The sequence below is a fragment of the Tachypleus tridentatus genome, chromosome 6 (genome assembly GCF_004210375.1).
Source record: "Tachypleus tridentatus isolate NWPU-2018 chromosome 6, ASM421037v1, whole genome shotgun sequence".
NCBI lineage: Eukaryota > Metazoa > Arthropoda > Merostomata > Xiphosura > Limulidae > Tachypleus > Tachypleus tridentatus.
The window spans coordinates 158,380,139-158,408,122 of record NC_134830.1 but is presented as its reverse complement, the minus strand read 5'-3'; the positions used below and the strand labels follow the sequence as shown (position 1 = coordinate 158,408,122).

At 31.2% G+C, this 27,984-nt stretch overlaps 1 protein-coding gene across 1 annotated transcript; it reads right to left on the bottom strand.

Moving 5' to 3' along the window:
* Positions 1–1,942: 1,942 nt before the first annotated feature.
* On the bottom strand, positions 1,943–26,918 carry LOC143254241 (succinyl-CoA:acetate/propanoyl-CoA:succinate CoA transferase-like). The gene is made up of 8 exons (XM_076509084.1): positions 26,476–26,918; positions 19,363–19,515; positions 18,206–18,445; positions 15,036–15,224; positions 12,481–12,696; positions 10,598–10,735; positions 7,481–7,609; positions 1,943–4,752 (listed from the first exon to the last, which is right to left on the bottom strand). The coding sequence occupies exons 1-8, from the start codon at positions 26,666–26,668 to the stop codon at positions 4,568–4,570; spliced, it is 1,443 nt and encodes a 480-aa protein (XP_076365199.1). The 5' UTR covers positions 26,669–26,918; the 3' UTR covers positions 1,943–4,567.
* Positions 26,919–27,984: the final 1,066 nt, after the last annotated feature.

The window sequence follows — 27,984 nt, the reverse complement described above, 5'->3', positions numbered from 1 at the left end:
AATTAACTCATGTAATCTTTTTACCAAAACACGAACCGACTTCGATTTTTTGAGGTGTTCAAATTATTAAGGTAAGGGTGACAGCTTTGTATATTTACACATGTATTGTGCGTGTATGTTATCAATCTCTCATAGAGTTAACTTGAAAGCTAGATTAATTAATTTGGAATTCTCGGAAACAAATAAATGTTTTATAATCTCGCTAAGAAAAAACGGATAACTTTGGTGTAAGCATTTATTTTTCCTTCCCTCTTGCATTAGTGTGTCACGATTTCTTTGTTCAATTTTGACCTTTGTGTCTTAAAAAAAATAAAACGTTCTGTCTCCCCTGCACTGACGTTTCTATAACATTTTGTTCATGTCAGTGATATATTTATGGTTCTTTTATTTTTTTACTACTAAGGTCGAAGTAGTGATTGAATCTTCTGTAGGTTTGTATTTTATCACATATCTCTTTGGGGCCCGGCGTGGCCAAGCGTGTTAAGGCGTGCGACTCGAAATCTGAGGGTCGCGGATTCGCATCCCCTTCGCGCCAAACATTCTCGCCCTTTCAGCCGTGGAGGCGTTCATCAAGCAAATGATGAACTAAAGTGCCAGTTACAATGAGAGAATTCCTGTACACACATTATCTTGTCAAAGCAAACTTTCTGAATCAAAAGACGTTACACTTACGATGATACAGAATCTGGTAACTTTGGTTTTATGCAACTTTTTAAGAAAGTTAATTTCATTAAGTTTCTCACTTGATAACGTAATACTTAGGTTTAGACAATAGTCATTTTGCTCCAGCCCATGTACTTAAATATATTATTTTGAAATAATTTTAGTCACTAAGATTATTAAAGAAACGTATTTACATTATTAAACCCTGAACAATAATAATAAACACAGAAAAACATTGATCCAGTTTTTATTTTCTTTAATCTTTGCATTAGATAAGATATTTATGGTGAAAATGGCTGCCAACTGCTTCACACAAGTAACAAGGATTTTAGAAACCCCCAATCATTACATGAGAATAAGAACAGGTGGCATTTGTACGAGATGTTATACGAGGATGTTTAATGTTGGTTCTTTACGAATTAGTGTACTAGAACCTATCTGGTCGATAACGTGGTTCTGGTTTTCGTTAATCGAATTTTGGAATTCCAACGTATCGTTATTCAGTGTGTGTATTTTGTAACCTCGTTCTTTTGACAAGTTTCAATATTAACTTTGTATGTATAACCAGTCATTATGCCCTAATAACATTTAAATTCCATATGTACACAAAATGTTACAATGACTAGCAAAATTCCTATTGTCAAGGTGTTAACAATTACCATAGATACGTGTTAGTACATTACTCCCATTATAAAGATGTTAACAATTACCATAGATACGTGTAAGTACATTACTCCCATTATAACGATGTTAACAATTACCATAGATACATGTTAGTACATTACTCCCATTATAAAGATGTTAACAATTACCATAGATACGTGTTAGTACATTACTCCCATTATAACGATGTTAACAATTACCATAGATACGTGTTTGTACATTACTCCCATTATAAAGATGTTAACAATTACCATAGATACGTGTTTGTACATTACTCCCATTATAACGATGTTAACAATTACCATAGATACATGTTAGTACATTACTCCCATTATAAAAGATGTTAACAATTACCACAGATACATGTAAGTACATTTTTGTATTTGCCATAACATCTTTAAATACTAACAAAATGTTTCATTATGACAAGTAATTAGAAAGTTAACAGAAACTCTTTTATTGTTTCCTTCCAGTTAAAGATCCAATGCTATTCCTAATCATTAATTTTCAACTATATATTGAAAGGCTAGTTACATGCATTTAGTAAAGTACTTTTGGAAAACTATACTAGTCCTAGAGAACAATCTCCATGTACTTTGAGGTAAGATTTTGATGCTAGCTTTCTAAACAAATTTTTATTGCCTAAGTTTCACATAGCAGACAGAGGAATGAGTTAAACAAAAAAAAGACATTATTTGTTGAAAATGTCGCCACATACAGTACTCACATTCAATACCATATTTTTAATATCAAACAGTAGTAACTTCAAAGTATATTTCAATATTCAGAATTGTACAAATATATATAAAATTATTATATATCCTATTCTTTTACTTTCAGAGTACCACTTGTTTTTTGACATAGTTGTAAACAACTTGCTGTTCCCGATTTCTCATATGTAGATTTTACTTTTATTGAGAAACAAAATTCAGTGCAGTACTTACAGAAATACTGTATCTAAATTTACTATCATAGTATATTAATAATATACTCAAAGGCAAAAGTTACACAAGAGAAATGTTCAAAGACATAAAAACAGCTGATCCTTTGTTCAAAACCAATTTTTCACAACACCAGCACAAATATCTTGGCCTAATTTAGTAACTAATGGATTTAGAGAAATGAACAACAGAAGGAAAACATTAGTTGTGACACTTGGACTGACTGATAAGATATAGAGTTGAAATGTTTACATTTCTTTTGTCACTGAAGATACAGAAAGATCACAAAGTAAAAGGGGTGAAAACAGCTCTATTACTTCAAGTTACTAACTTTTATTTAACAGTTTTAATGAGAAAAGTCTCTTTCAGTTGTGTCTTTCATTAAATAAAACAAAACTTGTATACAGGAGTCTACCAACCATGTCTTTCATTAGAGAAAAAAAGGTTTGCATATATGTCTTTGAAGTTTTAATAACAAATTACCCTGTTCAAGCTTTACCACCACACACAAATTATGTATAACTTCTGATTATAAAACTTTAGTATCATCTAGCCATCAGAGATATAACAGTGATATATTTTAATATATTACGAAGTATCTTAAAGTTCTGACTTTTATGCAAAAGGCAGACAGAGTGAGAAAACAGACAGACAATTATTATCAAATTTATCATACTTTTCATAATTTTGATATTAGACATCATAACGAAACTTCATTTTCTTCAAGAATATTTAAATAGACTTGTGCTGTGTAGTATGTGTAGAAAGAAAACATGAAAACAAACAAAAACAGCTAAATAAAATACTTATAAAACTGGCTATTTACAGCACCTTGACCTTATTTACTAAACACTTAATTCTAATAAATCACCAGAGCAAATAAATGGCGTGTGATAATAAAAAATAAATCACTTTCAGAAAGGGTTAAGACTACAACACATATTGAACAAGCATATCTATCTTTTTTAGGATGCCTTTTACTGGGAATTTGATAGAACTTGTGCCAGTCAGTCCTATGGTGTTTTATTGAATATACACTTTGTAGCTAAAGAGGAAGAAATAAAACAGACACACCCACAATATGTATTATGCAATATTTTAATCTCGAAAACAATAATAAAAGGGGTTTTGCTGGGGTTGTTCTTCATGTAAGAACAAGTAGTGGTTGTGTGTATATATGTGTTTAATGTAGGTTGTGATAGGGTAGTGGTACTCTAGTTTCAGTTAAAGAAAGTTTGAAATTCCAGCACATCATTCTGTATATTTATATCTTGAAAGAAAAGAAACAAACAAACGAGTAACTTTAGTCGGCCTATGGGTCCCTTTGTTTGTCTATTGCAAAGGGAGTTGCAACCTCATTTGTCAAATCTTTTCCTGAATTAACTACAAAAGAAATACATTTTGTAAGTAGATACACATTTAAATACTGGTATTGTTCGAAATCAGGGATAATGGATGGATTATTATATGTGTAAAAGGAGTTAAAGTACTTTTATAAAACTAAAAACTAATTGTTAAATTCTATTTTCATGACAAATCATCTTGTTTTTATTAACAATAAACACCCTTTATATTAATTAACAAGAGCTAGTCTGAAATGTAAGACAACAATAACTGGTTATTTTCACTGGATAAAAACCTCTGTGAACCTAACTGGATTTCATGTTACTCTTAAAAGACCAACATATTTACCACTTATAATTCCAGGTCTCTCCTTTTACATCTCAGAATGTTTGGCTTATAGATAACATTCAGCAAAACAAGTTCTAAATATTAAGTCACACGTTTAAGAAATTTTAACATTTAGAAATATTATGTACTTAGCTTTATAGCTTATACGTAAGTACCTCTGCTGAATCCTAGGTTTGATTCTATTCTGTTAAAAGAATAAGATATCCTAATGTGAGGGTTGAAAGATCCCATTAAAACATCCTGTTTTATTTGTTCCACTCTAACTTCAAACAAACTTATATCAATCATGTACATTATAGACAAATTTCATTCATTTTTGAAATGATTAAAACAACATTGCTCTAGAAGCAATCCCAAAACATCCAGTTACTGTAACAAACAAAGAATATAAACAAAACATCAGAGGGCATACATCATTAAAAGCACATTCAAAATGTGCAACATTTTTCTAAAGTATTCTTTGCTGACAAAAAACAAAAATCATTGTTCACTATTTGAGTGCTAAGGATGTGAATATACACTATCTGCTGAGACAAAATCAAATTATCATAATAATATTCCCAACACCAAAGTTTCCTAAACTTTCCATATTTCTGAGGGTTTGTCTTTTATGGACTAGGCATACACTTCAGACGTTCAAATGCTGCCTTTTCCAAAGACTCCCTGTGAGTCGGGTGAGCAATCTCTATCAGAGCATGAGCTCGCTGACGAATATTCTTTCCAAACAAGAATGCAATTCCATATTCTGTCACAACGTAATGGACATGTGCTCTAGTTGTGACAACACCAGCACCTGAAATAAACAAACACTATTCCTGTATTTAATTTCTGGACTATTTTGACAGAAACATCAACTTCTAAATGACACATTCACTACTAGTGTACCACATTCTAATAAACTTTCATGTTTGGTTTCTACACTTGTTAGCTGTAACTTTTCTTTCTCTCACATGGGTGTAGTTTAGTCTGAGTTTAAAAAGTTTAGGTAAAAAGATCAAAGAATCATGCATACATTAAATATGTCCTTATGATTGTTCAAAATTACATTTTAACATTCACGATACTTTGTTTTGGAAGTACTGTAATACAGTGTATTCAAAGTGTACAATGGGGTGAAAAATTAAAACAGAGTTGTATAAGAATATATATGTAAAAACGGCTGGTTTGGATTGAGAAAATTTTTATGTAGAGGAGTGAACAATGTTTCAACCTTCTTTAGTCATTGTTAGGTTCACAAAGAAAAAAAGAGGTAACTGACCTTATAGCTGACCACATGTTTGAAGGTGGTTGTGCAACTGAGTGTAGGAATGTAGAGGGTATGCTGAGATGTTTGATTATATTTATTAATATAAATATAAAGGTGTTCCTTTGTATTGGTTTTGTTTGGGCTTGAGTTGTTGTATAAGTAACGCTTTTTTAATTTTGTGTTTGTTTATGTTTGTTTCTTTCTTTAGTATTTGGGTGTTTTTTATGGTTATGTTGTGTTTATTTTGCAGTGTCGAAAACGTGAAGGTGACTTTTTATGTTCTTTGAATCTGGTTTCCATTTTTCTACTTGTTTCTCCAAAATAGAAGTTGTGGCAGTTATCACATTGTATTTTATAAATAATGTTGGTGTTATGTTTGTCAGTGTAGTTTTTACATAGTATAGACCTTAGTTTTGTGCCTGGTTTTTGAATAAATTTGGTATTAACTGTAATGTCATATTTTGTTACTAGGTTTTGCCAAATGTTGGTTATTTGTCTGCTGATGTCGGGAATATATGGTATGCAGCAGTATATGGTTTTGTGATTTTTTGGTTCGTGAGATACATTTACTTTTGTTGGTTGATTTTGCTTTTTGTCTAGGTGCATGCGTATAATGTTTTCTACTGTTTGTGGAGGAAACTTATTGATGTTGATGAAGTATTGTTTTATTTTGTCTAATACGTCGTTAATTTTATCTGGTGAGCATAGTTTTATGGCTGTGTTTATTTGGTTTCTTAGTATGTTGAGTTTTCGTTTTGTTTCATGTGCTGAGTCCCAAGGAATGTATAGTTCAGTATGGGTGATTTTTCGGTCGATTCCTGTTTTAAATTGTGTATCGGTTCTTGTAATTTTGAGGTTAAGAAATGATATAAACCAATACAAAGGAACACCTTTATACCAATATTAATAAATATATCCAACATCTAATCACGCCCTCTACATTCCTACGCTCAATTACACAACCCCCTTCAAACATATGGTCAGCTATTGGTCAGTTACCCTTTTCTTTATTTGTTAACCTGATGATGACCGAAGAAGGTCAAAACGTTGTTCGCTCCTCTACAGAAAAAATTTTCTCAATCCATACCAGCTGTTTTTATGTATATATTTTTCTCTACAGGTGGGTTTCTTTTGTCATCACAGAGCTGTAGAAGTGACATTCTGTAGTAATAGTACAAAAGCCTGAAACCTTACATAGAAAATAATGTACTGGATACACAAATTACAATATGGAACCAAAATAATACACACAATGATTAAAAATATAGTTAATTTTTGAAGCTGTTATGACTTTTTTTGGTTCTTAGAATAAAAAGATGACAGTGATGAGGTCATAAGATTATGACAACACAGAATTATGGTTTACAACATTGACTGCAATACAACAATAACAGAGAACAAACAGAACAGAAAAAACAATGAAAAAAAATTCTAAACAGGTTTTGCCTAGTACTCAATAACTAAAATACAACAGACAATATTATAAATCCCCCCCCATTAGCCCATAGTAAAAAAAGCCCAAAAAAACTTAGCCTAAGTCACAAGTAAATGAACAGATAAATGAATTCTAAAGTTTGTCACATTTGGAATCAAAGTTCAGGTATCTTGATAAACTCAACAAAACCAGAATCAGTATATAAAGCCATTCTTTACATCTCAGTATTTACTATGTACTCAACAAGTAATAGATAAAGCAGTGTAATGAATATATGTTTATTATTTGTAAAGAATGAAGCCAGTCTGACTTGCATACAAAGAATAAGACAAAAATATACTGGCCTATAGAGTTTTAATGGAAACTAACATCGAAACTATAAAATGCTGGGATCTATACAAAACAATGGCTATTAACTACCAACCAAAATAGGCATCTACAATAAACAATAACAGTTATTGAAGTCAATTATCATGGTGTAAGCTAAGACTTCACATTTCAGTCATCAAATGTTCGACAGCAAGAAACCTTAACAAACAATAAGGAAAATGTAATTTTTACACTGCAGTGAAACTTGTATTATTTCACACCCTTTTTACATGTTGATGGAAAGAACCAGAAGCTGTTTAAATTAGATTATTGCATTTAGCCTTGATACACTTTTACTACATTAGTCACAGTATCACCAGAATAAATCTCTGGTATTCTGTTTTACCAATCAAATATTAATATTTATTAACTTTGTTTCACTATTGTTACTGCACTATGCTGTTGTGACATTTATTTCACAGACATCTGTCAACATTTCTTTATTTACCAAATTATCCACAATGTACACACCTTGCTTGATAAATGGTGTAATCTTGGAATCTCCTTTACTTGATAAGGATGGCATAGCTAGAATAGGTTTTCCAAGTCCATCATGACACACTGCTGCACCCCTCAAAAAGTCCACTTGACCACCAAAGCCTAAACAGACATTAAGAAATTAATAACAGAAAAATTTAAGTAAATAGAGTATCACAGTTTTTCTAATAAGTAAAAAAATTCTAAATAATCAAACCTTCATCATATTGTCAGGAATATTAAGGTAAGTATTATTAAAAACTTGGGTCTTTTTGACTTACATCAATGACATAGCTTAAACTTGCTAATGATGTTAAGGTCTCGGGTGTTGTTGGCTGTGAAGAAAATGCTGCTGATTTATACAAGGATTTGGTGAGTTTGGAAAAAAATGGCAGATGGGTTTTAATTATAATGAACGTAAGATAATGCATACTGGTTTTCATAATTTGAGTTATAAGTATAATTTGGATGGAAATAGCCTTAACAATGTTATGAAGGAAGTGATCTTCATGTAATAGTTGATCAGTCTACAATGCTATTCAAGTTGTGTACTGTTGCAAGTGCTATAGCAAAAAGGAATTTATGTTTTATCTACAGAAATACTGAATATAAGTCTAAAGAGACAATCATTTCATTATACAGGTCATTGGTTTGGCCACATTTGGAATATTCTGTTCAGTCTTGATTTCCTTACTTTCGGGAAAACATCAAATCGTTCGAAAGAGTTCAAAGAGGATTACTAGAATGGTGTCTGTGATGAAAGGGATTGTCATATGAAGAGAGGCTGAAATATTTCAAACTGTTTTCTCTTGAAAAAGAATAATTTGAGGGGTTTAAGATTGTAAAGGGAAGTGATAGTGTTGGTGCATCAATTTTTTTCATATTTAACAGAACTGTGGGACAAATTTTGGCAGAGTGGTAGTAATCTTCAGCTAAGACAGTTATTTTTCTAACAAAATGATTTGCCTTTGGAATGGGTTGCTTTCAGATGTCATAGAAACAGTAAATTTAAATGAGTAACAAAAACCTTGATAAGTATATGAATAACAAGAGCTGGCTCTAAGTTATTTTTTTAAAATTTAGTTTATAATATGAAACAGCCAAGATGGACAAGTCCCATGTTATCCTACAATGTTACATTAAAACTGGACTTCATTTGAAATCACTTCTGGTTTTCTTACCTGTCTAAGAGTCAAATTAAATGTTTGTATGTTTTGAAAGTCACTTAAAAAAAATATGAGAGTTTCTGGAAGTCAAAAAATTTTGTTCTGTAAATCCAACTTCATCACGTGTGTGTGTACGTAATACATAAACTGATAAGAAGGTCTATTTAATATATGTAATGAGCTTAAAACTCATATATATGAACTAGATTTGTTTCTGGTAACTGTCTTTGTTTATTCAAATTGCAATTAGGCCTACAAACACTAACATACTGACAAAACAAAATTAGACACAAAGTAAAGAAAATTATCTAATTAAGTCAGTCAGTCTACCTCACACAAATATAATTTGTTTTCTATCATATAACAATATCATAAATCTAGCAAATTATAAATGATAAAAGTAATTTTTTAAAAATCAGAACTGTATCTGTGGTGGAAGTTATTCACAAACACTTTGTCTTCCAGGCATATATCCTCAAACTGAGCTATTACAAATTTGTTCCAACTTCTATGCAAATACATACACATACAAGATAAGCCTTAATAATATTTTATAAAAGTCCCATTGCAATTTCCAGTTATATCCTTAAAGTCATAATGGAAATTCCCTCTGGTGACAGCACCCAAGAAACATTGGGATATCCCAACTATCAGACAATATTCAAACTAAATGAAAAACTAATCAGCAAATATGGAAATTCAATTAAAAACACAGAAGTGAACACTCACAACATCTCAATTCCTACTGCACTGTCCGTAGCCAGTTGTGAGAAGATCAGTTACAGTTAAAAATTATATTAATGTTAAAAGTACAAACAAAATAAGTTTACTGTAAAATTACTCTTTGCAACCTACACACTTGTAAGTTCTTACAGTTCCTAAAGTAGAAAAAAAAATAATAATAGATCCACTCTAATCATTATACAATACCTCATATTCACCTTTTTGTAAAAAAGACAATTCTTAGATAAAACTTTAAAAAACATCTTAAAATGAACAACATATTCTAACTCAAAATGTGTACTTTGTATTCCTTCATTTCATCTCTAGTAAAATCATTTAAGTATAACTCAGGATATCTGAGTTAGGACCAGCTACTGAAAGTTTATCTTTCCAGTTCCAGCTACACTGAATACATTTTAGCTACTTAAAGATAATTTACTACCTCTAGTGACAAAAAAGGGCATTTTCCTTAATTGAAAATTTAGTTTTAGAAATATTTTCATATTTATTATAACACAGTAAAATTGTTTTTAACTTGCCAATAATTAATAACATTATTTTCTAGTTCAGTTATGATTAAAACAACATTATACATAAAAGTTTAAGGTTTGTCTTGAGTTCATTATTATTTTTATAGCACCAATTTTTATCCCCTATTAACAATTAATGTAATTAATATGCTAATAGTTTTGAAGTTACTTCTTTCACTATATATACGTATATACAAGTAAGTGATTCTTGAATGTTTTTACAACATCCGAGATGTTTGATTTAAAACCCAACGTTGCCATTTTATCTTTATTATGCAGCGTTTCTTTATATTCATGTGAAGAAGTTTCTGTTTAGCCATCATTTGCCATTTTGCTTACGTTAAATATGATCTTTACGATGTTTATCATTAAAATGTTTGGAAACAAAATTGTTATTACTCTAGAAGATACGTGAAAATTAAGGTAAAAGGCTAAACCACAAGTAGATATCACATAAAAATGTTTGAAACATTCAAGGTATTCTACTAACTACAAATAAAACATGAGACAATAATTTTATGATTTTATGGTATATAGTTTCTCAAAATATTAGTAACTTCCACAAAAATATTTAAACCCTCCTTTCTGAATGGATTTCTTCTAATACAATTAATAAAATAAACGTTAACTAGAAGTTAACATAAAACATTACAAAACCCGTGAGTACAACACCCGAAAGTGACATTACTAACCTGAGTATATTCGAGTACCAATTGAGTCAGATACAACTTGACCTGCAAGGTCAATTTCAATGCAGGAGTTGATTGCAGTTACCTTTGGGTTTGTAGCAATTATGGGAATGCTGTTCACATATCCAACATCCATCATCACTTGAAGAAGAGAAGAAGAAAAAATGAAATGAAAAATGTTTGCTATAAATTGTGGTCCTAAAATAATGGGACTAAGATGTACCATGACTATATTTATTTAGTTCTGTTAGTTTTGGACCACCCTATACATTAAAAAAGGATATTTAGTCCTGTTGGTTTTGGACCACCCTGTACATTAAAAAAGTATATTTAGTCCTGTTAGTTTTGGTCCACTTGTACATTAAAAAAGTATATGTTACTGTCATACATAACTTTAACATATATACTACAATTTTTGTAAATATAGTTATCTGTTTTAACTATTGGGTTAAGGAATAATTCGTGAGCATTTTTTCAAATTAAAAAAATATATTCATAAATGAAAAAGCTTTCACAAAATATTTCATGTCATTTGGTAGATAATTTTTTGCTCTAATAGATGGTGTGTTTGATTTTCATATGTCTTTAATTTTTGCTTTCATTTTCAGCTCATTAAATGGAATGTCAAGTGGACAAAAATCAAGCATTTTCGACACCATCTGCTTTTCGCATTTAATTTCTTGCAATTTCGTTTAAAACAATGCATACTATATACCTAGGTATTACATGAAATAAAGTATCATAATAAATGTTTTGGGTGTAATGTGTTCATGCATTGAAGTATTGTATAGTCTTACATGTAATGCTTGAATGAAATTATTTAAAAACGCTCACGAATTATTCCTCAACCTAATACATCTTATTGAGTATAATAGTTTTGATATCATATTTGTGAATCAATAGTATATATAGGTTAGGCCAACAATATTGTTTATGTTAAATGAGTAATGTACAAAACAATTTCTAGTTTATTTTGTTTTCTCTGTTTTTAATAAATTTGGTGTTATAAAAGCTAATGATTGAATTCAGAAACTTCTCAAGTCAGTAGTGGAGAGTTTCCAATCAATCAATCAGTGAAAACTTCTATGCAACTATTTTAGACAAATGTGGTAACTTTGTTATCAGCCGTAAACAAGAACAATTCATGCACCTTGAAATAAAGCTGTTCATGGCATAAATGATGAACTATTGCAAAAGGTTCGTGAACAGGTATTCAACTACAGCTCATCAGCTCGTGTTTAATATTGTAAACAACCTAATTGAATTTCTAAATTGTCTTGAACTACCCATCAGGCAGGAATAAACTCTATACATGGTACAAGCCAGGCACTAAAACCATTTGTACATCGGTAAAAAATTTAAACTGTGAATACGCAAAAACCTAAAAAATCACCGAGAATCATAAATCCATTGGAGAAAAAGAAAAAAGGACCATTTGTTTATTTCAAAACGTTCAATATTTTATTTATAAAACAAAAAAACATACGAAATCTATTTAAGCATTTCTAGAGGTAGAAATCACACAAATGAAATAAAAACTTTACATTAAAAAGAATAATTTTATTGTTAACATGAAAAACTCTGAATTCAAATTAACTCAGTAAAGGATTTGGAAGTTAATAGAGAAATATTTACTATAAATATTTCACTAAAAATTCTGATCTTCTGTATATAACAGACTTGTAATGTTTACTAAAAACTTACCAAATTTTGTGATAACACATTTTGTAAATTCAAAGTTATAACATGAATAACTTCATGATGTTTCAATGTTTTATAACATGATCAATATGTCAAGGAAAGGTTAACAAAGTAGAAATTATTTTACTTGTGCAGTTTTTTTAGCTTTAAAAACAAAACAAAAAAACAACATAAATCTCACTTACTAATGAATGGATTATTATCCATGAAATCAAACAAACGTCGAGTGCCGATGGTAAAACTACCCACAATTTTGCCTGGTTGGATTTTCTTTTGGTGGTTGGTGATACAGCCTGATTCCACCAAGTCTACAACACCATCACTAAACATTTCAGAATGAACTCCCAGGTCTTTGTGACCTTTCAAGCTGGCCAGAACAGCATCCGGAATGGAACCAATACCTGCAGTATAGAAAAACATTTAAATAAGTCCGATGACTTGAGCATCTGAGGAGTACAAAATGCCTTGAAAGTTAACATATTTCCTCAACTGAAACTGTATTTCCAATGAAACTCACTTTTGGTCACACTGTACCTTTATCCTGACAAAAGAATACTATTTTCTGCATACCTGAATTATGGATAATTCATTATTAAATCTAAAACAAATTTTACAGTTTAAATTTGCAGGCCTGTGTAATATTAAAATAAATAGTCAATTGAGAAGAGTACATGTTAACAAAGAAACAACAGAAGGGTAAATAAAACAAAAGAGAAAAAGTTGTGTAAATTAATTGAAAAACTTATAGAGAATGAGCAAAAACTTGAGGAATGTGAGAGGGTGGATGAGAACTGGAGCAGTGCAAGCAAAAAAATATTTGAAGTTGGCTAAGAAGAGAATGTATTAATGTGTTAGAGGAATGAAACAAAAAGATAACAGAATGGAGAACACGAAACAAATAAATGGACATGTTTGAAAGAAAACAAGAAATAAGGGAAGACAGTGCAAAACTGAGAAAGTAAGAAAGAAGACAAGGATATTAAAAAGATAAAAAAGTAGAAATTGTAATAAAAAACAAGGTTCTTGTGAAACAAAAACAAAAAGAGGAAGGACTATAACAGAAGTGAAAAGAGAAATAAATATGTAATAAACTAATTACAGGAAGAAAGAATGAAAACTGGAGAAACTAAATACCTTATTAGAAGAGAAAACAGGAGCACTAGTCCAAGAAAGATAAAATAGAGGATAGATTGGATAATGAAAGAGAAATTACAACATAAGTGTCACCTACTCTTTGGGGAACACCCAAGGTCCCTCTTCACAGTAACAGGTCATTTATATGTTTTATTGCCCAATATTGAGGAGGGATGTTTATTTAAGAGTCAACTGTCAGGAGACTGGGAGATCCTAGGTTCGAGCATTGTACAGCATGAAATAAATTTAAAATAGCTCCATCTCCCAATATTTTAAAGTAACTGGTAAAGTTACTAAACTTTACTATGGGTGAAGGAGTCACTTCTAATTCTTCAAAAGAAGTTAATATTAAACAACTATTTACCCACAAGTTAGATAATTAAAATGTTAGGAGTTCCTAAAGAAGAGCTGAAGTTGGAAGATGTGATGGGACACAAGACATTGGTGAACAAGATAAGCAAACAGAATACTGGAGACAAAATAAAATAGAAGGCACTAAAAGATCAGTTGAAAGATGATGTTAGCAAAACTATTTACTAGAGCAAGAAAACCAGAAACCATAATAAGATTCAGATGTAGCAATTACATAAGGAAGAGATAAAGAGATAAAGAAAATAGAAATATAGAATGTGTAAGAGAAAGGGAATATGGGACAGCTAGAGAAATAACAGAAAAATAAACAAGGATGAAGGGTTAGTAATGGAAACAAGAAGTATAATTAATATTATATAAAGTGGTGAAATCTGTAAAGTTCTAAAAACAAGAAACCCTAACTTTGATTAATTGATTGTTTTGTAGTCACGACACTTAAATAAATTAACCCAAACAATCTTGAATTAATCAAAACTTATAATAAGAAACTAGAACTGGAAACTTTAGAAGCCTTGGATAAACTGAACACACTGACTGATTACTTTGTGACACTGGTCTATATAACAGATGTTCATAGGTAAATGATTATAGAAAGTTAACTACCAAGTTGAGTATTTTTATCCTTCTTTTAATTTGCTAGCATTGTTTTCATTTCAGTTTCATTTAAACACATTGTGTTACTGTATTATTAGTTTTTGTGCACATTTGTTTAACTAAAATGAGACACGTTCTCCCTTAACTTACAGAAGCAGAAAATAAATGTAGGTATTTATAGCACCACAGACCATACTCAGATTTATCACTAACTTTAAACAAAACTTGATAAATAATCTTTATTTATAACAGATACAACGTATTGAACTCATGAAAACTGATTCATGCAGTTAACGTAAATAAAGAAAGCTCTCAAATGCACGACTGAATAAAAGTATTTTGAAAAAATCATAAATAAATCAATTTACTAAGGCAGCATTTTATTAAGAGCATGGTTAATAGAATTTTGGAATGTGAGAGTGTATTTATATTTTTATAATTGTGACAAATAATATAACTTTATGCAAGTTGTCTCTCAAAGAAGATTAAATATTTGATTCTAGAAAATTCCATAACAATAAGAGAACTTTTACAACTTGGAAATGTCCTACATACTTATATGCATAAAAGGTAAATATAAACATAAATTGACTTTCCAGATTTCATAACTAGTTTACCAATCTGCAATGTACCAGCTTACCCATCTGCAAAGTGGCACCATTTACAACCAGATTGTCTGCAATTAGCTTTCCAATAGTTAGTTCAACATCAGTCAATTTTGGGGGTTTCAATTCAGGGAGTTCCACCTGTCCTTCCACAAGAGCGTCAAAATGAGACTTATGAATCAATCCATCTCCAAATGTCCTGGGCAGCCGTGGGTTTACCTGGCCTGCAAAAAACACATTGTAACTTTATAGGCAAACAGTTACATTATTTTTGTAAGTTGAAGCTTTAGCTGTTAAAACAGCCCAAGTACTTTAAAATTTATATAAATTTACACAGTCAGAGAGTATCTAAAAATAATTCAGGTTCTTCCTTTTACTATAATTATTCATACAATCTATAAAAATAATACACTTGCATGTGTCTGTCTGTAACTTGTATATTTCTTGATCAAATACTACAAATCTTATATTATTAGAGAGGCTTTTGTCCAAGGAGTCTGGATTGCATATTGGCTTTCCCCATTTAGAATAATCTTATCTGTTTTTTTGTGTTTTTTTCCAAGTCAAGCTTTTTATTTCAACAAGACTACATGATGGCACAATGATGATATCGTATATATGATGTCTGGCTTCAATTTCAATTTTAGTTTGCAAAGTATTTCACACAAACAACATTTGAACCTATTGTAATTTCCTTTAAAAAAACAATTGCCTTTTTAATCATATTTAGGTTTAAAATACACACATCATTCAAAACCATGTACTTATCAGTTTGTGAACTCAAATTCAGATGTTTCTGTGCATTCAGCTAAGTTTGCTTTCATTATAACTTTATACTTATTTTACTTTGAAATAATGTAGTTTCAGTTCATTTCATAGACTGCTATAAAATCTTTTACCTACTTTTTTCCTTTAGCATGGGTTTTATTATTTACTTTTGCAAATTTCTTTAACTCATAAATCTGGATGTTCATACCTGTTTTATGCCCTGCATACCATTATAAGTAATGTCATTACAATACTTTATTATTTACTTTAGGGGTAGTTTTAAGTAAATGTTAAGACCATACAAGTTTGTCTAACTGGGTAACATTTTTTAAAATAAACCAAGACTTACGATATAACACAGTGCCTGAAAGGAAATGTAAGATAAATGCACATGAAAATAACAGAATAAGGAATATTTGTGGGACTCAGGTGGTTATAAATATAATAGTTTTGATGCCAAGAGAGCAATTTGTCTTGTAAAACTGTATAAACTCATGTTTCGGACAACATACCCTTCAAATGGAAGTATTAAAAAACAACAAAATGACCTTCAAAACTTGCAAAGAATTTTAAATCAAGGTAAATATTGTTATAAAAACATCACATTTTCATCATCACTTCATCCAGTGCTTCTAACATTATGACAGTGTCTGGCACGACTGATAACAGTTGTACAGAACTCAGTCGTCAGTATAGTTTCTTCTTCCACACTTTTTGATAACCCTTCTTGTTCTTCTTCCCAGATTTTGCCCTTTTCCCTAACTGTCTTCTTCTATGACCCAAAATCTTTCCATTTTCCTTCCAAATGCAATATTTCTGTGATACTATAAATACCTTCAGAAACTATAAATGAAAGACATGCTCATAAAATGTTTGTTTAACACTAGTCTATGTAATACATGCTCATAGGTAAACAATTATAGCAAGTTACTTGTCAAGTTGTGAATTTGATCTCCCCTTTAATTTTGCCAGCATTATTTTTAAAATACCTTATCACAAGAGAAAATAGGAGCAGTAGTTCAAGGAGAATAAAAATAAGAGAATAGATAGAAAAATGTGTCACTCACTCTTTGGGTAACACATCATATTCCATCACAACAAAGTCTGGTAGTGTAACTTAGACCAAAGCTACATCTGGTTTAACAATCTCTCTGCGAAAAAGAGAAGGAATTTCTCCCAGAAAAATGGGCGAAAAGCCACCTCGTCCACTATTGACCACTTCACAACAATTTCCACCCACAAAGAAAGAATTACATCACTGAGTTTTTTTATTATTAAAAAACTACAACAACTTTGGTATATGCAACACATCTGTACAAAGATTTTACAGTGAAATGGATCTTTATATATCTGTGGTTAGCAAGGTGGACTGTTCTATGATCTACAGCCCGTTACTGCCCAAATGAAAAGTCACGCTCCAAACGTCAGAACCACAGGGGATGTTATGTGATGATCAAATCCCACTTCTCAACTTCAGTAAAACAGAATAGCCCAGAGTTAGCAGTGTTCACTGTCTTCCCTGTAATCTATCACTTCAAAATTAGGAATTCAGGTTAAGTAGTTCGTGCACAGGATCACCTACAAAAGTTGTAATATTTTCAAAATGAGACCTAAAACTCAAGCACTTTTGAATAGTTCATTATTCCTTTTCAGGAGAATAAAGGCATGGGTAAGATAGATAGACTTCATTTCCCTTAACACAAAATCTAACAAAACAAATCTATAAATATCAATCTAACTCATGAATACTACAAGAACAAAGCTCTATTATCCCAATTAGATGACAGAACACCAACAGAATATTAGTAAAGTTAAAGCAAAACACTTTTTATAGTTCCTGTCAAAAAACTGCAGGTACATATTTACATTAATTTAAATCCACAATATTTCAATAAAACACGATTGTTTTCACACTCTCTTAAGAAAACAATGAACTCCAAGCATGTGATATTATGAGTAACATGCACATAGATATTCAGTGAAACAGTTCAACTATATTTTTTCTAAAAACAGTGGTGAATAAATATGAAAGGTGCAATCAACCCCAGCCCCATAGATCACAGAGTACGATTCTTTAGTGGGTTGTTTACAACTGTCTTCTGTCATTTTATTTGTTTTTAAACAAAGGTAAAAATGTCTAAGTTTCAGTGCAATGTGTGCACACAGCACAACAGACCTGAGTTGGTATGGGTATTAACACTTCTATTGATAAAGAGAGAATACCATTTTGACCTTCCTAAGTCATCTTCTCCTTGTCAATAGAAGTGTTAATACCCATACCAGCTGTTGTGAAATACATTTTTACTTCAAACGGGTTTCTCGTCATCAAGAGTGACCTGGTTAAAAAAAAGGTTAATAATTACATAAAAATTCTAATAACTTGAAATAAACATCTGTCTTTTTTATTCAATTAAAAATCCTAGAGTTCATTACTAACCTATTATTACTTTGGAATGTTGTACAGCAGCTCTTGTACAATCCACACTTGACCCAAGACTACAATAACCATGGTTGTCTGGTGGTGTGACTTGGACCAGGGCTACATCAGGTTTAACGATCTCTCTGTGAAAAAGGAAAGGAATTTCTCCCAGGAAAATGGGCACAAAGTCACCTCGTCCACTATTGATAGCTTCACGACAATTTCCACCCACAAAGAAGGAATTACTTCTGAATATGCCTGGTTAACATATGAAAGATTTAGGGAAAAAAATATTTTCAATATCCATGTAATTTTTCCAACTGCTCTCTTACAATTTAAAAAAAAAATATAAAAAAATCAAGGTTTGATTTTTAATTTCAAATAGCTTTGTTTTGTTGGTCAAAATTCAAATTAAAAAAATGCTAAACAAATTTAAAAATCAGTTTTTGAAAGGTAAATGAGACATGTCCTATATTCGTCAACATCAAGCTAAGCAAATGTAAATTCCAAGTGAAATTAATTTTAAAGAGCCACATAAAACTAACATTTATGTGGGAGTCAAGAACAGTAATATCCTCTTGGAAGCTAAAATGAGGTGAGGACTAGAAGTTTTTCATTTTCATTTAAGATAGTAAAACATAAAGAAAGTCTAACTGAACAAAATAAATGTGCATTAAGGAAGTTTTCAGTAAACTAAATTACTTTTGAAAGAGCTGTACTCAACACTGAGGAGCAAATTGTCATATGGATATTTTGTATAAACTGTTATACATAAAATGTGTTTGTGCTGTTTTAAATATTCAGCTGAAAGTACAAACAAACTCTCATTTCTGTACAGATACAACTATTAAGTGTTTCAGTTTTAAAAACAAATGATATTTTTTGTTATGCATTATACTGGACAGTATAAAACCAGTAACTATCAAAGTGTTGATGTTTACCACAACTGAAGAGAAAGAAAAACCTAAACATTAACAAAAATCTAACATAGACAAGAAGTGATTTAACCATGACTTGTCATCTGTAGTGCTGATTTGCCTTCAAAAGTTATAAAAATAGTAAATGCAAGGCCTGATCTATGATTAACTTTGTTTATACCATATATACACACGCAAATATCACTAATTTAGAATACCTTCATAAACTGTAAGTTGACAGACACTAGTTTACAATACCTTCACAATCTGGATGGTTGTATTCTGCAGCACCTTCTGTATGTATGTGACATACTGTAATGTTCTTTAGCTTTTCTTTCTTGGCATGTTCCACCATAGCAGGCACAAGCTTCCGAGGGGTTGCAGCAGCTCCATGAACAAATACAGTGTCACCTGCAAATGTTTCATACTTCTATTACACTGACTATACTTCCTATGAAATTTACCTTGGACTGGTTTTAAGAATGCAGTAATAAAAAAATGTAACTAAACTGTAAGTCAAGACCACTTATTGGAATCCTTCCCAAACACACTAAGAAATATAAACCAAATAATAAAAAACATATATCATTATTTGTTAGTAATCACACTACCACTTCTAGTTTATGGAAAGAGCTCTTGTTAATAACAGTATAAGACAAAATATTTCAAGAGTTTAAAAGGGGAAGAGATGACCCCTAAACAATAGAACATAAATTTAAATTTTTCTTCTTCTCAGGGATGGATGTACAGGGGTGGTCTTAAAGGATGAAATGGTCCTTCAATTATAAAATGTCATCATATCACTACTGACAAGTTCTACACATATCACACTTTTTCAAATGTGATTTAAACTAACTCTTTATCAACGTTCATGCCTAATGACAACTGAAGTAAACCAACTGAAAGCTACAAATACATTTGATGTAATCTATTTATAATATTCAACAAGTATAGCATCAATTATTTGACTTTTTATCTTCAATTTTGCTCCTGTGAATGATGGTTTCTCTTATCGTTCTATTGGTTTTGTTCTCTAATTGGTTTCATAATATCACATTCCATGAGTGTGCACTGTTTTTATTTTGAGTTGTCCAGGTTTAATAATAACCAAAAGTCTGGTAAGTGTTACCCTATAAATATGAATACAGTTTAAGAGTTGTTTACTCTTAATTATTCATGATAATTTCTTAACAGATTAAGAGTTATGATGCCATAAAATAAGTGTTTCCTGTGTAAAGAATCATTCACAATGTCTTCCATTTTCACAAGCATATAAAATATGCATATTCTAGAGTAGGTTTCAGTATGTTCTTTCAGCACATGTGGGTTAAAAAAAATTATTTGCTATCAATACCTATTGCAAAAAATACTGACCAATCATTAGACAAATTCTGTGGATTTAAATGTTTTCTATTTTCCAATACCCAAGTTAAAATTATTTTTAAATCTTAATTTCATCATATAATATTTACACTTTAAAGATTAAAGTGAGAGTGAAAACTACAAGTTTTCTAAACTCAGAAACATTGTGAATACATCCAATATACTAAGTTATTCCATTACATGAAATAATATTTAGTTACAAAACTTACTGAAGATAGAACTCTTAAAATCACAGATTTGTGACTGTAGTAATACTACCTCTCAGACATGCAGAGTACTTAACATGTAGTTATAGAAAGAATATAAAACCTAGATATCTATAATCCTGTTCACTTCAGACTCATGAAATATTTATATATTCATATGTGGTAAACCTGAAACATCTAGACAGCTTGATCTTTCAAATTATTGACATGTACTGAACAGTCATGTTACTTTACCATCATACAATAAACTGTCGTGACTCCAACTCAAATATTTTGTCAAGCAATTACATGAACCAATTATCATTTCATCAGAGAGATTTACTCTAACTGGTAGCTACAGGGTGGCCCATAAGTCCCTACCCATCCATATATCTCATGTATCCAGTGTATTTATGTGCTGTCACTCATTCTCGCTAAATAATATTATGCGACGCCATGTTCTGCAAGACATTTTCCTCAACATAGCAGGGGTTATTGTTCCAAATGCCACGGTAACAGCTGCCTTCGACTCATCATTAGTATTATAATGTTGTTTAGACACAATGTGGATGGGTAGGGACTTATGGGCCACCCTGTATGTCAAAGAACAGAAAGTATATACTTGTACTAACTGAGATTATGTCCATTCCCTTCTTGTATTCCAAATGTTCTACTGTTGGATTCAACTGCTTTGGTAATTAACGAGGGATGAAAGTGTTTCCCTGTATTGTGCCCAATGTCGATATAAGCTTGCTGACATGTTGCAAATTTGTAATAAAGTTTCTTTTATTACCAATTCAAACCATCTCCAAGCTTTATTTTCCATTACAAGAAATGGAAAATGTTCAAATGGAAAAAAATTTGGGTTTTCAAAATTATACAGTTTAACAAAGGTTAACAAAACTTTTTTTTTAATTGAGTTATTAAACTTTACCATAAAGAAATCTTGTGTTAAATTTGACAACACCTCTGTGATCAGATGGATGTTGCTACAGGCTCAAAGTCAGCACTTAGTTTAACAAACATTTCTTTTGTGTTTTTTTATCATGAGAAACAGTGGTTGAATAACCGTCCACACAAAATTAATCCTATTAGATATCAAGGTTATGTTCATAACATTTCTGTTCTCTTGAACAAACACGATCACGCAAATTTATTCTTAGAATTAAACAAATAACATCTTGATGTCAAGTTTACAGCTGAAAACAGGAAATAAATGAAATATGACCTTTTTTTGTATCTCGATACAAACGATTTTGGTGATCATTTACAGATAGTTACATACTATAAACTATATTATACTAACAGTAACAGCCATTATTTTCATAAATAAACAGAACATGTAAAAGATTTATTTTATTATAGTTTTCATTTGTCATTATTCAAGAAACATTTAAACATGCTACTAAAATGGTGTGTACATACCCTCTATAAGTGAGCTATTATCCTCAAAATTTGTCATTTTAATGTATTCTCCAATTTATGGGTGAATGTAATTATGTTTTGAGAAATAAAATCAAAAACATTATGAAACGAAACTATCCTCAGGTTTCAACGTGTAGCTTTAAAATTGGCATTGAGAACACAGAATTTTTCAAGATAAATTACAGAACTAATACACTTCAACATTCTTAACGTGTTTATTGATTTGTTTGTTTCAATGAGTGATCAACCATGTATCATTTAGGAACTTTCATTTCCGTGCAGAAAAAAAACAACAGAGGACCAAAGACCGGTTATTCATTAAACACCTACATCAAGAATGTGATAGGACAGCAGAGGGAGACCTTTGAAACTGTACGTATTTCCAACAATAAACAAGATATCAAGTTCAAAGTAACATTGGATACTAGTGAACAGTAGAGCCATGGCAACAACTGTAAGCATCATTAATGAACATTTCATAATTATGTATGCTCCATCTTCAACATAATTATGTATGTTCCATCTTCAACAATTATGTATGTTCCATCTTCAACAATTATGTATGTTCCATCTTCAACATAATTACTAATATAAAAAATAGAATGAATATTGTTAAGAAGTCAAAACATTCAATTAAAAGAAAGGGAGAGAGAACTACTTGAATAAAGCAGGGAAAGCAAGTTTGGATTTTTGTTTACAACATGTAGACTGTCTTTTATTAACAGTTGTACCATTGTATCGAGAAGTTTTCTGCCAAACCAAAGTTACTTAGTCTTAACTGTTCTTCACAGGGTCTACTAGACCTGCTTGGATTACACCTCTGTTCATAATACCTTAAGAAACAATGGATATTGTTCATTTTAACTAGAAAACTTAAAAATGTAACTTTCTTATTAAGAACAATATCAAAACATGTTCCACATTCACTCTAACACTTGCTAATTCCTTATCTTAAAACCCAACTACATAAGTTACTCAAGTCCTTTTACTCCTAGATAAAAAAACTCTGTATTGTCTTTAAATCATCACTTTGTGTATGTAGCTTTTTAAAACTAAAAACATTTTACCTTCACTCTTACATTCAAAGGTCATGTGCATGCCAACTGTAAAGCCACCAATATAGGCAAGACTTCTCAACATTTGCAAATGCACCTTGGAACACAATGGAGTTTCTAACAGCACTGGAAATGCACTTCAAACTTCACCTAATTCTCCTATATATACTTACAAAGAAACATCAATGCAACTTACTTCATTAGAAGACCTTTCAGTTCTACCTTCTAGATGTAATGACAGTTGATAAAAGAAAGTCTATACATTGTGAACAAATATTCAAGTCTCAAAAGAAATTTAAACTTGTCCTCCTTACTTAATTCAAACAGTCTTTTCACTCTTATTTTAACATCTTGTAATTTCCTGACATCATTCATTGTATTTTTATATTTGTAATTATTTTAAAGATTCTCAAAGATTTGTTGAAGATGAATAATGTGCAATGTTGAAACATTCATTAAATGTACTAGTTGGGGTACCTGTACTCTGGACGGAAATTATGTAAATTAACGATTAATGAAAGGTTATCTTAGGATTTGAAAAGTTGTCTCCTTTATATATAATTTTAAAAAAAAAAACAACCAACACAAAATGTGAAACTGTAAATTTGTCTGTATCTCCTTATGGACCCAAGAAACCTTCATGCCAAATTTAGTGAAGATTCATCAACAGGAACAAAGTAGCAGTGGAAAAAAAACACTCATAAACTGCAAAATGCAAAACTGAAAATTTGTGTGCATTTCCCCATGGACCTAATGAACCTCCATACCAATTCTGGTAAAGATTCATCCACAACCTGCATAGTATTTACATGGACATACAACAGACAGTACTATTATATTTATATTGATGGTGCAGGTTCATTAGATCTGTGTATAATGTATTTATGAAGACATATCTGCACCCTAAGAATGGAGAAAAATAAAGTCCTCCATGATGGGAAATGTAAAAGGAATAGAAAAACTGTGATCCTATTGCAGGTCTACATGCACACAGGATAAAAGTTTTGCAAAGTCAGGGGTTGTACATTGTATAATAAAAAAGTCTGAATATCATATAAACAAGAGTTCCATTATAGTATGATTTACAATTGTTGCCATGACTTTGCTGTTCCTTATTAGACTTCACTTTCCACCAGATTTATCAACCTTGACTATGAAGAAACAAAAACCAAAGTTGAATACTGATTTATCAAAAATGGTCATCATTTTGAAAATTTAAAATTCCTTTTTGGTTTCACAATGACTGACAGATATGTAGCATTTGATTGATCTGTTTTGATCATCATTATTAAATTTGTAAATACAACATAAAATAACATAAAATAACACGCACATAAACTTGAAGATTACAGAATTGGTTAACACATCATTTAATAGGATAACGTTAATCTGTCCTTCCTTTATTTTTCTTTTACTGAAAAAATACACAAAACTTTTACTCAACTGTAGATGCCATAAGTGAACCAGGGGTAAAATGAATTTTTTTATTACTAAACTACAGATACACAAAGGCCTGCAGACTAATCAATCTAATTACTGCAATTACGTTAAAAAATTATCTTTCATATATTAAATCTTCACCCTGTCTTTCCACTGCTTAACAATAGCTATTATCTGAAAGATTTTCAGCCATTTTACTTTGGCCAAGTTTCAAGTACATAGAACTGGTGAAAAGAAAATCTAGTTTTGTTTTATAAAATATTCTGTCAGGTTATATTATGTATGTGCTTGATAAAAACAAGTGGGAATCCTCAACAGCCACAGCACTTGAAATTCTTTTATGCAGGTTTAGAGTAAATTAATCTATAAGACCCTTCCCCCTTTTTTTTTGTGCACCAACAATTCCAAACATAGAAAGCATGTATATACAATTAAGTTTTATGACTCATGAAGAACTCCACCAGTTCACCCTCGAGTTGAAATTCTTTTAGACAGGATTAGATTAATGCAAGAGACCTTGAGTGTGGCGAAATACATCAATGAAAGTGGACCTCCCGAGTCCAAAACTGCAATCAGGTTTCAAATTGTTCAAACGATTATGAAGTTATGAGCAAAAAGTTTGTACTTAGAAAAAAAAACAAAAAAAAACTGAGCCACTGTGCTGCTGCTAAGAAATTTACAGTTAAGGTAATAAGATGTATCAGAAAACAGAACACAAAACACACTGTCAAATATTACTTCTTCAATCTCATACATAACTTACTTTTATCATGATATACCTAGCTACAGCGTGTGCTCTAGTGTGTTTTGCTCCACAGTAAGAATTCTGAAAAAGTTATATCTGGCAGTCTAATCAATAGCTTGGAGTAGGAATAATGGTTTATATATAAAAATATTAACAAAATAATTTTTTATTCATAAAACAAGTTTCATATCTTGACATTAAATTCACATCAGTACCAATGCACCATCAATGTAAGCCTTCTTCGTGTCTCCATGGGGTAGTACTAAACTACAAATTAACTAGGAGTTAGGGCAGAAGTCCAAAAACATAAGCTAAAAAGATGTTATAAGTATATCCGTCACTTTTCTTCGTTTGCACTGCTGATCATCTGTTAAGGGAACAAACCTCCTCAACCCTTCCTGACTCCTGCTATAAAACAGGGCAACCAATCACGCTAGGAATGACTTAAGCCTACTATGTGCACAGCAGCACACTGACAAAGCCACCAATAAATGGACATAGCTATTTGAAGAAAATGTTAAAACGTTTGTGTTTAAAATAAAAAGATATATTCATACATTCACATATGCTGTATCTAAAGTAGCAATAAAATTATACTATATATAAACAAATGTAGAACACTGAAGGTGCATAATAATTATACTCTTAAAAATCTCAAGAAACTGGAAAAAGTACATTTTAAGATACAAAAGATTTTTCTATTTAAGGGTTATGGCATTTAAAGTATTACTTTACAGAATGTAAACTTTCATCATATATACATACAATTACAACATTAATAAACTCGTATAGTTTAGTTGCATCTTAACGATAAGGAGCCAATGTTAAGTCTAACTGACAGATAGTCACAATACAATAAGGGTTGAAGCCACATGTATATTTCTATTACGCACTAACTAAGCTGAATATATGTAATCATTCGTAAATGGCAAATTAGTTACTATATGTATTACTCACTACTGTTTAGCAGTATTCTTCTGTGAACACGTTACTTTGTAAACCTCTTAGTAGTACTTCATTAATCTGTAAAAAAACATTATGGTTTATCTATACGATTTATAAATCCATAACTTGGAATACATCTTCCAGTCGGAGGTAATGTTATTTATGTTAAGCCTAACGATACTATTATACTAACCTGATTTTATTATTTGTACTGCCTCCTCTGCAGACATCCATTTTGGTTCTCTGTTCAGCGGTTGAAATGGTTCTTTACAATAATCATAGAATGTTCTTTTAATAACGAGGCTAGATAAAACATTTTGTCGTGGAAAACTGCGAAGGGTAAAACGAATTCCATTAAGAGCAACCACCACACTTCTTGAAGCCATTTTTAAATTTTAGGCTGCAACTTATACTACGAAAGCACGTGCCAACGCCAAACAACCGACTACACAAACCAAATATACTACCTTCTAGATACCACAATCTGTGATATGTCGTTTTACGTCAGAAAGGAAAGAAGCCGTTTCACTGCTATTGGTGCTTTAGCCTCTAGATTCACTTCGGTAATTTTGTTTGTTATAGCGTGTAGAGGATTTGAAAATACATGCCGATGTACTCTATTGATGATAAAACATTGAATACACAAATCTTTGTACTGTAAATAAAACAATTAAAATACCTAAAAGTTACTTTTGTATATTTGTTGGTAGTAAGATTTGTTTATGATAAATCATTGTCACTAAATTATTTTTAATTGTCGATAACTTTTGAAGTGGATTCTTGCAGTACACTTAACCCATACGTCTGCTAAATTTTAGCGCCCGTGTGACGTTGGCTTAGATTTTTATACTCAAGTTCTCTTTAGCGGACATTCTTTTGGTAATTATAAGATAATCCGAAACACTATAAACCACTTAATAACTGTCGTTTTGAAAATAACTATAAAAGTAATAATATAGTGCTTCATTTGCAAAATCAAAACGTTCAACTTAAATGTTTAGGTAGATTAAATAAGATTTCAATAAAGAAATTATTTCACGCTACACATTTATGGTCTTTCTTTTTTTCCGTCCCACACTGGTACAGCGCTAAAATCAGCGGTTTGATTCCTCTCGATGGACTCAGCAGATATCCCCATGTGGCTTTGCTATAAGAAAACACACACACACTTCTATTTTCTAAAGTTTTCAAGGTGTGATATGGTTTCAGATTTTAGTGACTTTTTGCGACACTTCTTGGATTAGTCCAGCCATGTTATTATAAAACCGAATTTCAGATTTGTTTGTTTGTTTCTTTTTCAATTTTGCGCAAACCTACTCGAGGGGCATCTGCGCTAGCCGTCCCTAATTTAGCAGTGTAAGAATGGAGGGAAGGCAACTAGTCATCACCACCCACCACCAATTCTTGGGCGACTGTTTTACCAATATTGTGTGGTATTGACCGCACATTATAACGCCCCCATGGCTGAAAGGACGAGCATGTTTTAAGTGGCAGGGATTCGAACCCGCGACCCTCAGATTACGAGTCGAGTGCCCTAACTACCTGGTCATGTCGGGCCTTTTTCTTTCTAAGATAGTTAATCATTGATTATAGGTGTTTGTCTACTTCCTTGCGATAGTTCCCCACTAAAAGCAGGGTTTAGATTCCCCTCGTTAGACACAGCAGATAGCCCGATGTGGCTTTTCTACAAGAAAAACACAAC